The following is a 16,588-nucleotide window of genomic DNA, read 5'->3' as shown; positions in this document are numbered from 1 at the left end:
ACAAGTCACTAGTTTGTGTGTGTCGCGTGTAAAACAAAGACATGGCAGTTTCATGCAGCCGTGCAACGATGACTCTGAGGTACTATAGTAACGAAAAACCATACCAAACTGTGTAGAGTCGAGCCGTGCTGGGACTATGTAGTGAAAAAGCGCTATTTGATCGTACATTAACCTACAACAGGGCGAATGGCACCTCTGTCAAAGCCAGGTCTGCATCGCTTTTATTGGCACTACAGAACGTCTAATTTGGCTCGATGCCTACAAAAAGAATTGCAGCATTCTACTTGATGGCATATTATGTCATAGTCAACAGAAGGACTGAAAATACCTTTGTCGCCCTTGTTTGCCTTTTCTTTTAACAATGGTGACTGTTCTTGTTTTTCTTCACACCACAGACACACACACACACCCTGAGCTGCCAGTTGCTCCTCCCTTGAAGGACACTGATTGGTCACAGCTATTGTGATTCTGGATCACACACAAAATAACTTGGTGAATTTGGAAAGATGGATTCTTGCTTGCAGCAAATCCCCCTGCAAGGTTAATGGAACGTAGGGGGCAGAAGGTCACAGTGGTGGATGACAGTTAATGTTGCTTTTTATTATCCGCAGCTCTTTGCTATCACATAAATCATACTCGAGCCATTTACCATAACCGTGATTTCCCCCTAACTTGGACTACATTTGTTGTCGTATACGGACAAGGTTGTTATTACAATCCTCTGTCATCAACCTTGAAAATTCAGTTGCAAGTGCCTTTGTGAATAATCCAAGAGCAAGTCGAGAGGCTCAACTCCACGCCCTAAGAAGTGATGAAAGTACAGCAGTTGCTTTGAGCTGTCAACACATTAATGTCCCATGTAAAGTAAGACAATGAGCGAGCGAGTGAGTCTTCACGGACTGCGTGTTGCAGTTGCTGCTCCTGTTTTAGCTGAGTGAGCACAGTGATGAGCGTCCGCCAGTGAGCCATTGTAATTGGTTCTCTGCTCTACAGTTCTTTTTCCTCTGTGTCCTCTGCTCAGCACTGCAGCGTTGTCAGTCCCACAGGGAGTTGTTTCATGGCCGCAGTCCCTCCTACACACACCAACACACACCGGTGTGTCTGTGCTCCTATTCCTTCTTGAACGCTGCATTGACTTTCACTCATGTGAACAGCCCTAACAAAAACCTTATCCCTGACCTTCACCATAACCAATTAGACAAACCACAATTCAAATCTTTGCCCTAAATTCAACCAGTTCCTCAGAAATGAGATTCTGCCTCATTAGGACCAAGTACACAAACAACTTCACACAAAGGCACCGTATAGATGGCACATGAGGGTAACTTCTCACAGATCCTCCTTTTTACAAACTCCCACACATCGCTCTCTCTCTCACACACACACACAGCACGTGGCAGTGAGTGGGGAGCTCATTATGAGATGATAGATTCAATGAGCTTGACTTTGCATCCTGGAACACACACTTACTTACTTTATACCTGTGATGTAGGCAAGTACACTTACAAACAGAGGACTCCTCTGCTCATCCCTCTTTTTCCAAAGTGCATTAGGGAACTATACAGTGGCCTTCACATACCAGAACATTCCCAGTTTCCCTTCATTTGCAATTTTCAAATGGTGGACTCTGTTATACAAGGCCCTTACATTTAGTACAACTTAAAAGGCTCATTCTAATGCCTCAAAATACAATGATTATACACTTGTAGAGTCACACTTGTTGGTAGTATATGACATTTTTGCTAATAAATAGGGACGGGAATTGGTATCGGGTCAGTATCGGTATGGGTATCTCAGAGACGGACAAATAAAAAAGTAAAATCTGATCACTATGGATCACTATGCACAGACTGTAAAAAATGTAAATAAAAATCAGCAAAAGCTTTTTAGCTGAGTCATGTTTGGGCCTTTCATTTCTTCTTTTTGGGAGAACACATAGTCGGTGAATTAAGTCTCTGAAATGACTCAGCACAAATGTGTTGTCAACAGCTTCATAGTTCATAAATGGTCTAAAATGATTGCATCAGACTAATATCGGTATCGGTAGTTACTCGAGTTTGTGATATCAGTATCGGTATCGGACACAGAAAAGTGGTATCGTCCCATCCTCATAAACCCTCCTTAAAGACATTGAATCTTTATTCTGGTTAATCAGGGAACTGTGTGCACAGTAAAGTTCCAGTTTTCAGCGTGGGAGACAACTTGCTTTTCCCTCTGCTGCAGCCTGTGGAGGCAGATCGAGTATATGGTTTATTTATGAAAGTGACTCCAAGTCACAACCAGCTGCTTTAGACGGTGAAAGCCGGTGAGGGAAGACAGTGGGTGCGAAATGCATCCCAGAGAGCAACCTTTGCACAACTGACAGATTAGGAATCCAGTCAGAGACACATGGTGTCAAATATTTGGGGAATAGCTCCCAGAGATGGGTTCACCTTTGGAATCTGCAGTCAGCCTGTCCCTGCCAGAGCAGACTTAACCTTGGTGAGACAGTGAGCTGTGACCCAGCGCTTCCGAGCAAACAAGTCGAGCTGAGGACGGTGGAAATCAATTTTGTTTAGTTTAAGAGGCAGGTCAGAGGCCACAGACAAAAGTAGAAAGTTGTTAAAAAAAAAAGAAACAATCTCTTTTCATTATGTCCTCATTTGCAAAGGACATTTGCTGAAAATGAACATTTTTGTCTGTTCAGCAGTTTTATTGGTCTTTCTTTGGCCCATAAAGCATAAAGATTGTTCAGTGCCACGCTGGGATTTGACTTTTGGCAGCATGTGAGTCCCTCATATACAGAAGAGACGACAAAGAACAGATGTTTTGCAGTGTTGGATTCATATTCATTGTAATCTTCGATGCTGCACTGCATTTTTGCCAACATCAGGGGCCAATTCTTCTCTTTGCAATAGAACTGAAAACTAGTTTTTTTTTTGGTAAATATATAATGTATGAAGTGCAAATAATGCCTGACCATCACAGAAACATTATACATGCTCACTTGGCTTCATAATGGATCTTTCTTAGTCTCCGGTGATTTCTGATTATTCTGGGTAAACGTGTAATTAAACGTTAGAAACACAAAGCAACGCATCTCATGTCAGTCATCAAACGTGTTAAGTTTTTTGAGGAGGGAGGTTGGGCATGTATATGACACTTCACTGAAGAGAATCCATAATTTATTGACTTTTAGATCATTCTGGCAATTCTCTGAACCATTTAAGAAACTTTGCCATTAATTATTTATTGGCTGCATTTGAATTAACAAGAGCAGCAGAGAATCTTTGCAGCCTTTAGGGAGATCACAGAATAATTTATGTGCTCTCTCTCTCTCTCTTTCTCTCTCTCTCTCTCTATATATGTGAGCGAGGAGCTCAGTTACGTAAGAGTGCTACTTCTGCCAGATAATGTAAAAGCTCTCAGGACCCATAACTTTATGGGAAAACTAGTTTTATGTTTTTGTCTGTCTTTACTTTTCTGACTCAATTGACTGAAGCAAAAGCCTAAACAGACACTGTCTGCCCTTTATTCTTTTTACAAGAGCGTGTTGTGTACGATAAAATCAATTCACGTGGCACGCGTCAAAATAAAAAGAGAAAGAATGAGAATGTAAAATGAAATAAATAACAAAATGAAATAAAGTGTCAGTAGCATCAGTGCTGGTGCCGTCAGCCATTCAACTGCACAACACAACACCCACAGACTCCAAACCACAGATTTTGCACATATTGCAAAAAAAACAACACATACACTGTCACATTTAAATATTATTTATATTGCACATCATATATTATTGTGGTATAGCTCATTTATATCTTGTAATATTTTGCTGCACGGCTATCCTTTGTGCTGCTGTGTCAATTTGAATTCTCCTGATGGGGGATTAATAAAAGTCCATCTTATTCTTAGGAGGAAATATGCACATTTTCTTTCCTTCTGTTGGAAAATTGCCGGCTGCCCTCAGGTTTAATGCAGCTGGGTGCAAAGCTGATTTCACCAATCACTGTTCCATCACTGCTGAGTCACTGTTGATTGGGCCTCTGACTGATCCTGATTACAGTGAATACTGCACAGTCATTAAATCTCCTTTTTAGGAGAGCTGCACTCATCTCCACATGACACAGGAGCAAACCGGCTCGCTTGCTGTGTTTCATTTCTGCCTAATGCTCAAAACATGACTGCAGTATAGTCTCAGGAGTTACAAATATTATCCCACAGTGTGTGTTTTACCTTATATTTTACTTTACAAATGCTAACAGGGCAAACACAGTGGAGAAATAATGTTTCACTTATAGGAATAGTAGCCGATTACGCAGATCCAAGGACTGTTTGTCATCATAATTTAACTTTGTTTATGCTGAATTGATCATATAAGATCAGATTGTTGTGATGAAATGAAAAAAAACATGTCAGTTATGATTGAAGTCACTTTCTGACATGTGCACATCAGCTTTTAATTGAGACACACAAAAAGAAAGATATTCAAGAGTTCCTTTTTTTTGTCTTAATATTTCATATATATTATCTGATATGAATTTATTTTGGTTGCCCCATTTATTGAACATGCAGGTGCAGATTACATACACTGTAATCTGTGAGTGAGACAGATTTAGGGTATAGAGAGTAGAGAGAAAGGTCAAAGGTAGATTGAAGGAGCAAGAGAGAGAGAGAGAGGAGGGGGAGGAGCCACCATCGACTGCAGTAGAGAAATGAGTGAGTGAGTAAAAATGGGGAGGGCAGAGTGATGATGAGGGACAGTGAGGGAGCCAGAGAAAGGAGGAGAGAGATGGAAGGAGAGAAGACAGGAGGGGAGGCTGCATCTGCTCTGCAGAGCCTTCCATTGATAAAGTAGCGCTGGTGTGAGCCAGAGGACTGCAGCTGGACACATCACACACACACATTCTCTGTGTTTGTTTACAGGTTGACACCATAGCAGCTGCAACAGTGTATCCACTCACAGTGCACTCCAAAGAGCTGTGCTAATGACAACCCCCCTCCACACACACACACACAGGCAACAATCTCAGAGTGACTTGCTTTTATTGACCCGGACAACAACAACAACAACAACAACAACAACTTCTCAGACTTCATGTTTTGATCATGTGGTCATGTTTCAGTGTATGCTAGGACGGTGACACCTGTAACTGAGGAGCGACGGTTGGTGCATCTGATCCGGGATCAGTTTTCGGACGAGTCCCTGGATAAAGAGCAGGCTGCAGCAGGATCAGCGGACACCATCTCACCTCACCAGCGTAAAGGTACAGATGGAAGGGAGCATGTGTGCATGCAATGTAAATACATCCTTGAGAATGATCCCTTTCGGTTTTGCACACACTTTTGACAAATACTTGGACACATTGTGCCTAAAGGAACATGCTTACTCGTGTGTAGATCAACTTAACATGCACCAAAGTGTTTACAGAGATGCCTTGTGGGTGCAGCTGTAAACAGAGCTGTTTCCTGCATCTTCACAGCAACAGGAGCAGCCAACTTTCCCCCCATCCTCCTCCTCGCTCTCTCTCTCTCTCTCTCTCTCTCTCTCTCTCTGTGCATATTTTAATGTGCACCTTACATTTATATCCTGACACCTAGTTGTTAATCTTATTCTTATAGCAGCATCCTGCCTCTCTCCCTCATATGTTGGTCCATCTGCCTCCTCCACCTCCACCTCCTCTTGCTCTCTTCCTCGCATCCTCTTTTTTTTGCCTCACAGAAGCTCTCTCTCTCTCTCTCTCATTCGCTGTCCCGCACTCATCTCTGCGATAGCTGCAACGCTGTCCTCATGCCTTATTAGACAGCTCTCCCTCTGTCTTATTTATCATCCCTGCCAGGCTGTCCGTCACCCTGGGATCTACAGAGGCAAGCGGGGTGCCGGTGTCGGCCATGAAGCTGGTGAATGGGGGAGGAGGAGGAGGAGGTAGCGGAGGAGGTGGAGGAGTTGGTGGAGGGGGAGAAAAGACTGCCTTTTCCTTCAAGAAGTGCTCAGCTTTCCAGTTTGTCAAGAGAAAGGTAAGTTTGAACCAGACACACACACAAACACACACACATTGCATTGACTTCCTTTCATTTGGACAGCTCATAACAAAGCATCATCCCTAATCTTAATCCTAACCAGTTAATGCCTTACCCTCGCCTTAACCTAACCACAATTCACAATCAAATCTTAGCCCTAAACTCAACCAGTTGCTCAGGTTCTGCCTCATTAGGACCAGGTTTTGATCTCCATGAGGACTACTGGTCAGTGTTTATACCAGAAAAGGTCCTAAAGACCAAAGAGGTAACAAATAAAAGAATAAACACACGCACACACAATGCGTGGAGTGTTCCCTTTCTTTTCCTCAGTGTGTGTGTGTGTTTGTGTGTGTGTGTGAGCCAGGGATGATGTCATCGTGGAAGCTGCGCTAACCAGCTGCAAGCTTTGGCTCCCTGCATGTGCATCTGTGCATGTCTGTTCTCTAAAACACCAAACAAGCATCACAGAACCTACAAGTGTGTGTTCTGTAGAAACCGTGTGACATCTTTTGAGGTTCAGCATCCACTCGGCCCCATTCTGCTTCAACCACGATCATTTCCTGGGAGATGTTAGTGGTTTGCATTCAGTTGCTTCCTTGGTTTGGTGCGTTTGGTGCGCAGTGATATAATGATTAATAAAAATAGCTGAGTCGTAAAAAGGTATTTGCTATAGAATAAAATGTGATTGCTCAAACTATTCTTCAGTACTTCACGCTACTACAGCTGCAGAGGTTTCAAAGAGAATGTATCAACATTCACAACAGCAACATCATACGTTTAATATTACAGTTATTGGGCAGTTTATTTATTTTATCTATCTATTTACAGAGTTGCGGTCAAATTATAAAACTCCACAGCACAGGAGCTGGTAAAGAGGCACAACACGTTGTTGATGATCACATTACATCTCTGACTGTGAGCCTTCGGGCTGTTTTTAGGCAAAGAAAGGAACTCATTAAGCCTTATTATTGACTCACTCACTTTCTAACAACCTATCAAGGCTGCAGTGAGACATGTTTTCAGTTCACAAAGAGAGGGCATTGGATTCCCTACTTTTTAACGAGACATACGAATAGAGGAGCAACAAAGGAGTGAATCATGGCAGTTTCTCAGCCAAGCACCTTGAGGTTGTCTTTGATCATCATCTATTATAAAATCAATATATGAAATATTAACAAAGGCAAAAGTCCTTATATGTCCTATATGGTTTCCAGATGTTTGGGTTTTTAAGTGCGCTAATGTGTAGTGCCTTGAGAGATAAAGAGGAACAAGTGTCTTTTTGAGTCACTCGTGTATTAGTTGGTGAGAGAAAGAGACAGTTGGACGTGTGAGCTTCAGTGTCATTTATAATAAAATCCATGTCAGGGTCTGTTACACTCACTCAACAACATGTTCAACTTCAAACCCGAGTCCAATCACAAGAAAGCACAGAACAGTACGACTACAGGGAGCAACACAGAGGGAATGAGTAACATTACCTCGTACAGAAGTGGTGGATTGATGCGTTCACTCACTAATCACCACATTGGCTCTGAGGATTTACCGGAACATTATTATTTTGTTTACACACAGGGACAGTGTGATAAAATAAATACAGATTCAAATTGACACCACATATTTGTCCTTGGGGATGGGATAAACAACAACAACAAATTGATAAAAGTATTTTTTAGCACTTGAAAAACACTTGTTTACAAACTTACTTAGTGAGTTCCCAGACCACAAAATAAAGTGAGTTGAATTGAAGCGATATTTTAATGCACTGTAAATATTTCCTCACTATCACCATATGTTGTTCTTCACACTATGGTTTGTCTGAGGTGTTGTGTTCATCACAGATGGTGTACAGTATGCTGTGGATCTCTGATGACTCGAGTGGTGAATATGGACCGATTGTGAACACCCACACACACACAGGCACATTCATTTCACTATTCCATAAATCGGGGGTCTCTCCGATGCGTAGCCCCCCTGCCAAAGATTCCGCCCCCTTTTAATGCTAACTGATTATTTGCCAATTAGTTGTCAATCAAACAATAAATCAAACTATTTTCACAAAACATGGAGAACAGAATTTTGTTTCACGAGTGTTAACGACAAGTAGCCACATCAGCTGTACATGTGAATACCCTCATATAGTGATACAGTGACATAGGGGCAGATAATAACGTAATAAAGTGAAAAGTGGATAAGCCATTAATATTTTAATTTAATAAGAGATATACTAGAAAAAAATGCATACAGAAAGATTAAATGCGCATGGAGGTGAATGAAATACTCTTTGTCCTATGTTTTTTGCAAAAATTGCGCATATTTTGTAAATGTTCAGGGAAAAACAAGCTAATTCGGTTTGTTTGTGTTGAAATAATCTATCTATCTATCTATCTATCTATCTATCTATCTATCTATCTATCTATCTATCTATCTATCTATCTATCTATCCATCTATCATCCATCCATCCATCTGATTGCTATTTTGATATAAATCCTGCTTTCCCTCCCAACAGAGAACCACACACATACTGCAGTAAATCAGAGTAAATGGCTGCTGCTGCTTGAGGTTTATTCGTCCCTCTATTTGTGTCTAAATCAGTCTAATCACATAATGGGGAGAGCAGGGGTCCAGGCTGAGCGCCGTATCATATAAATGAGTAAGGGAAATGACGGAAGGAAGTATAAAATCAATGGCTCGGCGAGTGTGTTTGTTTTCGTCTGGGTATTGAGACTGTGTATTGGATTAGAAGCTACACATGAATAATTGCAAATGAAACAGCGAACATGTCGTACCTCAAACTCGGCGCAGACCCTGTTCAATTGAATCACCGGTGTATAAGTGTAGCTCTGCTTGGAATTTTAAAGTGGGTCAAAAGAAAGACGGCACATTGCTGCTGCTGTGCGGGAGGTGAATGAGTGTGAAGCCTCAGATGACACATGTCATCAGTGTCATTGCTCAGGCGACATAAGTAAGGCAGTGTGACAGCGCACTGTTTGATCTAGCATCACATTTCTTTGCACTTGGAATCTCAGGACACATTTTATTTATTTTTTTTGATCTTATTTGATATAATGTCAATCACACATGCACTCGGTTCACGTTGACTGGGAATTTTCCTTTTTTCGTGTGTGTGTGTGTGTGTTAGTGGATGTTTGTGTCAGGCTTGTTACTGTTTTGACCTGCTGGAGCATTTGGAGGTGTTTTTCAGTAGATGGGACAGGCTGTGACATGTTGTCAGGACACCCTTTGACTTAATCTGTGTGTGTGTGTGTGTGTGCGTGTGTACATGTCTTTAAGAGGTTAACAGGTTTTCACAACTTTAAAGAACTTCTTGAAGGTCAGTTTTTAGGGTTAGAATTAACTTTAGTTACGGTAAGGGACTACAGAATTATGTCTCTGTGTGAGACAAGTGTGTGTGTGTGTGTGTGTGTGTCATAGCTGTCTGGACTACTGGTCCCATGGTGTGTGTTTGTTAAATTCCCATCTTGCGCAGCAGGATAGATTTCCACAAAGGGCCTCTCTGTCCCTGACGCTCTCTCCTATCGTTTCTCATGTGTCCCCCCCCACACACACACACACACACACACACATACCTGGTATGTGTTATCGTCACTACAGAGTAGGGAGTGACGGGAACTCTGAGTCACGGGAGCAGCGATATGTCCACACATCGGGGCTTTTTGTGTATCGACTTGTGTCTGTGTGGGTTATTTTACCCATTTAAACACCTCAGCTCGCTCAGTGTTGCTGGTTTCTGGTTAGATGGTGTGAACACCTGTTAGTAACAAGATCGAAGAAGTGGTTACTGTGTGATGATCAATAATCATACCAAATATATCGATCGACCTCTGGAGAGAAGTGTTGACAAAAGCTAATAAATCTCTGTCAAGACTTTGGTTTCAGTCTTCGGCTTATTTTCCGTTTGTGTGCCCTCAGCATTTTACTGTGTCACCATTGTGCGACACAGTGTGTGTGCACATGACATTGTGTGTCATTCTGCGTGTGTTCCCTCTCTGATTCATGTGCTCAAAGTGTCAAAGCGCAGATGCGGCGCGTTCCTCTTTGAAGTGTGTGTGTGTTTGTGTGTGTCATTTGGGCTGACAGGCATTGGGGATAACAAAAATCCTCCCCCCTCTCTGATCAAAGGTTGCAGATGGCACGGTTGACAGTTTACTGTATGTGCATGTGAGTGTGCATTTGTGTGTGATCATGAATAAATACATGTGTGCATAAGAAGTAAGGAAACAAAGCAGAGATGAGAGCAAACCTTTTTTTTAAACCTTTTTTTCATGATTTTCTTCATCGATTTTGACCTCATATCTGTTTCCCACGCAGGTACGAAGATGGATGCGGAACCCCAAGGTGAGTGTGGAGAAAGCCCAGGGGAAAGGACTCCTCTGTCCATGTCCAAAGTGTCCACTGGCTGAGGACCTGTGGTACACGCACATCCCCTCGCCATATGGCTGCTGTCACTACACTGGCCAGCAGGGCGGCCAATACTACCACCATGAGCCGTGCTCACCGTGTCCAGCCAGTGGCCAAACGGGTGGCCATGATAAAAGCAAGGGCTGTAAGGTAAAGAGAATGTGTGTGTGTGTCAATGACTACTGTGTGTTTGGAAAACATTAGGAAAATGTCTTTGCATGAAATGAATCATCACATAACAGCTTAACCAGCACCAGTAATAAGTAAATCTCCTTACTTTTGTCTTCTATAGTAAACATGCAAATCTTAGTGATGAATAAAAACGTATTGAGGAGAATATGACCATGTTGTGTACCATACAGACTACTAGCACACTCCATAACAACACTTAAGTCATTCCACAGGCCTCCCTCTGTTTACCCATTAGTGCTCAGTGAAGAAAAATAAATTAGGTGCAAACATGTCTCTTCTCTCTCTAAGCTGTTCCTCACTTTCAGTCTGTAACATAAACAGTAAAGCCTCTGGGGCTGTTTTCAAAGACCCTCATTGTGCCGCTCACCATGTTGCTTCTGAAATTAGAGGAGGAGGCAGATTGTCGACAGAGAGTAAGAATTATTTTTAAGTTGGTTTTTCACGTGGAAGTGGAAGTCAGGTCTCACGGATATATAGGTATACACACATACTCTGTCGTCCTTGGTTATGCAACTGCAAAAGCTGTCCCACTCCTTATCAATCATCAATTCATTGTCCCTCTTGTGTGTGTGTGTGTGTTTGTGTGTGTTTGTTTACCCAGTCCCAATCTAGCGTCAGGAGAGAATGAGTCATTGCCGTCCCAGCAAGGCGATGCTGTGTGTCTGCATGTGAGCGTGTGCACTGAGAAAACAACACTGAGTTGTGTAGGAATATGAAGCAGACAGGACAGTGTAGTTTCTCATTACTCTCGTCTTTTTCCCAGCAGTCCTTCAGTTTTTATTCCATTTTGTTTCATTTTGGTCTCTGGTCTGCTTCCAGGCTGCTCTGCCACCTCACTCTCTATCGCTCCATCAATTCCACCTCTTGCCCTCATGGCCGATAGATCTGTTACTAATGTTGCATTGGAGAAGACCCATGTGTGTGTGTGTGTGTAGTGAAATAATGGACATTGTGGTGCGGTGAGTCATAGTTATAATACTGCAGTGTGAGTGGATGTCAATAAAAATCCACTGTGGAGTTCAACAGGTTTTTAACCTGTAGTACCTTTCCATATCTCGCATGTGAGCCAAGACTCAATTAATGATTGAAATGAAAAGTAACTCGATCACTGCACCAAAACCTTATCATGGGCTGAAATACAAATTCTTCCCGTATTTGATTTTTTTTTTTTTTTTTAAGTGTTGCTAAATATTCCATGACAAAGTTCACCACTTACACGTCACCGGGCTGCACTGTTCCCCACATTATGTGCCATATCTTGGCACACTGTGTCCAAACACTGCACAACTCCACAACGTTGATTTGTTATGCCCTCGGCGAGCGCGACGCTTGTTCAGCAAATGGAGCACTAACAGAACCATTTACCCTCACACACCATAGACTGGACAAAGGCATGCAAATGAGCATCACTGTGAAATCTGTCAGCCCATCAAAGGGAAACCACATCAACATACACTCTTTGAATCCATAGAAATCTATATTTATATTATAGGTAACTGATTGTTTCATTAATTTCTTCTGTTTTACATACAGTTTGCTTTTAAACATCACCTTAAATAATATATTTAAATGCATGATTGTTGATTGAACGCTGGAATACAAACATCTTCAGGAAAGATGGAGGACAAGTCACTGAATCAAGAAGTGAGCTGAAGCTCATGATCATTTCAAGTTTACTTTCTAACACAGACTGACATGAAAGCTCCGGGGATGTTTGGCATCTTCTCACATGTTGCTCTTTAGTCTCTTCTTTTGATGTTGTGTTTAGATGTATGCGATGTTGCCTTAAGTGCCCCTGTATTATTGTTGAGTATTCAGCTTTGGAACTGCTTACTGTAGCTTTTCCACATTACACCCACTGTAACCAGCCGCTTCTTTGTGAGCAACTGCTAATCTGTACTTGGCAGCAAAAGGCTGTTGCAGTTGTTTGCTGCCAGAGGAGCTGCATCTAAACCAGAAACCCAAACCCATAAATAATATATGAAGTCTGCAATATTTGAATTAATATTCGGAGATTTGTCTTACACACTTGTGTGTGTTGTACCCCCATAACCCCACCCCTCCAAAAAAAACCCTGACAGATCGCTTTCCTCGTCCACTGCCTGATTAAAATCTATCACCGCACCTTTCTTTCTTTCTTTTTTGCTCAACCTTGACCCAGTGTTTTGCATATCCTGCACCCTGGTGCCAAGCCTTTCACAGCCAAACCTTAACGTAGGCCTGTATTTACTGTTGTATGGCACTGATCTATTGTATTATGAAAAGGGTGTATTATTATTATTATTATTATTATTATTATTGTTGTCGATGTCACCTGCATTTTTTTCTTCATGATGTCGGAGGACATAATGAACCAGGGAAAGATTGGTTTACTGAGGGGGGAAAAAAATGGGTGTTTTTGTATGAAAAACATACACAGAATAAAGGAAATAATAGCTGGAATTTAGAAATGGAGAAATGATTGTGCTGGGGATGAGGGCATAAAGAGAGGGAGAGAGAGATGTGAAGAGCTGAGAGGACAGTTTTATTAGAAGATAGAGGTGATGAGGTGAGAGCATCTGCCCCGGTGTCTGCGCGTGGACAGAAATCAAAGCATATAAATCCTCTTGATAAGGACGTCCTGTACTATAACATGTACCCACCAGCAGGCTCTCTCTCTCACACACACACACACACACACACACACATTACACCATGCCTGTACTGTCCTCGAGAAATGAAAACATTTGCTGACTTCTCATTGTCCTGCCGTACTATCTCTATCATAATCTTTTTTTTAAGTAAATAGTTTGTACATGGAGTTACCAAATGAGCAACCAGTGCTTTATTTTACATACTACGTCATACTATGTCCCGATAGCTGCGGTGCTTTTTCGGCATCAGACATATTGCTACACCCCGGAGGGGTCATCATCTATCACAATGCTGACATATAGAGACAAAAAACAATCACACCTACAGACAATTTAATCTCACGTTTTTGGACTGTGGGAAGAAAAAACCCACTCAGGCGCAAACTCAGTGCCGTCTTGCTGTGGGTTGCAAACTGCCCCTTCACTGTGCTGTTATTAAGAAAACACCACCAACAAAAACAGGATCTCAACTGAAGGATCTCAGTGGGATTGCAAAGGCCAACACTGTGTTTTTTAATGTGTATTATTTTCTTTATCTGTTGTGAGGACTCATCTGCTCTCAGTTGGGAAACCATGATTTGGTGATTTGGAAGATATAAACAAAGGTTTAGAGCCGTAAACAGCACGTCACGTGGTTACAGTGTGGACGTCTCCCTCTGTACGGGTCGTTACAGCAGATCGTCTGCTTTTTTTCAGTGATCCAGTGATATTTAATCTGGCAGATATGTTATTTATCCAGGCTTGGGACCAGCACTGTACTGGATGTGCGTCCAATTAAGCCACTCGATGGATAGCAATGGGGATGGAGCACCTTGCTGAGCACCCTACAAGCCAAGTTCCCTTTCCACTATAGGCCATGTTGCTGCCCTGGTGAGACAAGTAAGAAGTGTAAATCTCACAGAATCTAAACTTAAGTTTATTTAGTGTATGTCCAGATTTGGCTGAATTACAAGTCAGGAGAAGAAAGACATGGGCGCAATGAGTGTGTGTGTGTGTGTGTGTGTGTGTGTGTGTGTGTGTGTGTCACAGACGCCGCTCAAACTCCACCTGCTGACCGCGTTGATTACACTGCTAAATAAGCTGATGAATGTGCAAATATTAACTTTCTTATTGTTAGAACACCTGCGTCACTCACCTGCAGCAGCGTTTCCTCCTCTGCTCTACTCTGCTCTGCACTCACAGACTCATACAGTTTTAAAATGAAGCCCTTCTTAACTGCAACTTGTCATTCTAACTTTCATCCTAGTATAGGAACCCAACTAAATATTATATAAGCTCACAGCCATTATATAAGCTGCTTACAGGCATTTTTCCATTTCCTTATAGTCCGGTCAGGTGATAGTGTTAATCAGTATGTGTTTCCAGTATTTGTTGAAACATTAAGTCATGATAGACTGCCCCTCTCTCTCTCTCTCTCTGGCCGTTTGTGTTCTCGGTTTAAAACTAATTCATGCAGGAGAAAAACAGCTAGAGGTGAGAGAAGGAAGGGAAGGGTGAAGATTGTGGGTTAAGAAAAACATCTAAGGAGATGGGAGTAACTAAGTGTATCCAACAGTGATCTTTTTTTTATTTACTCCCCTGCATTATGATTAGATCTCAGATCAAAGTGGTGGTATAAAGTGAAAAGAAAGAAACACAGCATCTAGGAATTCGCCAAGCTGCAGGAAAAAAACCTCTTACTTCATCTGTCCAAAAGTATAAACTCATCTTGTTAATGTTTCGTTAGAGTCGGGAGGAGTTGAAGTATGATTATTCTGCACCTTCGACCTGGCAGTAAGAGACGCCAGGTCAGAACATCAGTGGGTCACTGGGGTTTTAATCGTTTTTTTACACTATTCTGATCTCTGCAAATGATGATCTGTGGCAAATCCACCTGAATGTCAAGGCCTTGCACCCAAAAGCTCTGACAGAGTTGGTGAATGAGACCATGAAGAGGCTTCTTTCATTCAAAGATCCTCTCAAGTGAGAGGTCAGGCAGAATTTACTGTAAAAAAAAGAAGAAGAAGACATAATTATTGCACCTTACTGTGACTGTATATCATTTTTAACATTTCCTACTGTTACGGTACATTAGGTTTCCTCTGTAATGTTCCGTAGAGATCGCATTAAATGCTGGACTCTGCACTTTTCCTCAAGTAGCTTTTATCTGAGAAGTGTCACCTCTTAATAGAGCTAATGGTTAATTTCTTGTCTGTCATAGTCAAAGGTCACCGCGCTACAGTACGGGTGACCTTTTACTGGCATTGCTGCCTGACGTATTCAAGACAAGGCCGTGAACTCTGGACCGCAGGAAACTCCCGTACAGTTGCGACTGTAGACAGTAAATGAACAAACATCAAGTAAATGACAACATCTCTCTCTCTCTCTCTCTCTCTCTCTCTCTATTACAGGGTTAGTGGTGGCCTGAATTTTATAATAAGTGATATTTTTTGTCAGTGCTGATCAATGATTTCATAATAACCTTTCAGTGTAATGTAAATTAAGTGATCTGAGCGAGAGATAGGCTCCAGGCGCTATTTACAGCCTTTGTTCAAATCTGGCTGGTGACATGGAGACTTTGACCGATCCCTTCACCGTATAGAGCAGAGTCTAAAGTCTAGCGATCATTATCAGTACAGTTAGAGAGATTTCCACTTGTCATCCGTCAAGTGTGAAACGATCCAACGACCGTCGCACAGAGAGAACTCCCTGCGGATGAACTCAGCGAGCAACCATTTTTCCAGCAATCCTGCAGTGTCACATGTATGTACAGTATGTGTTCCTAATAAAGTGAACACTGGTGCCTCAGTGGGTCTTTCCCCTCCTCTTGCCACATAAAAGATGTATCCTCTATGAATTATATTAAAGTCAAAGCAGTTCTTAACCAGCACTGGGAATAAAAGGACTTAAGATGAACAACCTACAACATCCAATTATATTTAATACAAAGCGCACCGGGAGCCAAAATCCCTTTTCAGGTTGTTGGCTCGTCGCACCAACACCAGTGCTTCTCATTCCAAAGTCCTGCTCGTGCTCTTTAGAATAGTTTGACTCGAACTTCACAATCATTTGTACAAAGCCGGTTTCTCCATTGCAAACTTGATATTTTAGTGCCATCAGCACTTACAGACTCGCCTAATTTAAAATATCCAAACAGCAAATTTACATGAAGAAACGTGGAAAAAAAAGCTCAGCTACCGATTTTTCAGGTTGTACTTAGCAATGGAAAACTGCTAATCCTTAGCCGTGCTTTTGTTCCAAAGCCAATTACTCGGGCAGTGGAAGAATGTAGTCGCACTAATACACTTGGAAGTGCTTTTCTTGCAGTATCTTTCCTCTTTGCTCACAGTAGATGAACTGAAAT

At 41.9% G+C, this 16,588-nt stretch overlaps 1 protein-coding gene across 1 annotated transcript in view; it reads left to right on the top strand.

Moving 5' to 3' along the window:
* The first annotated feature begins 5,856 nt into the window (after positions 1-5,856).
* The window catches only part of sgk1 (serum/glucocorticoid regulated kinase 1), a 32,371-nt gene continuing 21,639 nt past the window's right edge, over positions 5,857-16,588 (top strand). The window contains exons 1-2 of the mRNA XM_044049239.1: positions 5,857-5,997; positions 10,331-10,570. Of these exons, the coding sequence (XP_043905174.1) occupies positions 5,872-5,997; positions 10,331-10,570 (366 nt within the window). The 5' untranslated portion in view covers positions 5,857-5,871. The remainder of the gene's footprint in view (positions 5,998-10,330; positions 10,571-16,588) is intronic.

This window comes from Solea senegalensis, linkage group LG17 (genome assembly GCF_019176455.1).
Source record: "Solea senegalensis isolate Sse05_10M linkage group LG17, IFAPA_SoseM_1, whole genome shotgun sequence".
In the NCBI taxonomy this organism is placed as follows: Eukaryota; Metazoa; Chordata; class Actinopteri; order Pleuronectiformes; family Soleidae; genus Solea; species Solea senegalensis.
The sequence above is the reverse complement of the archived record's forward strand: the minus strand, read 5'-3'. Positions and strand labels throughout refer to the sequence as shown.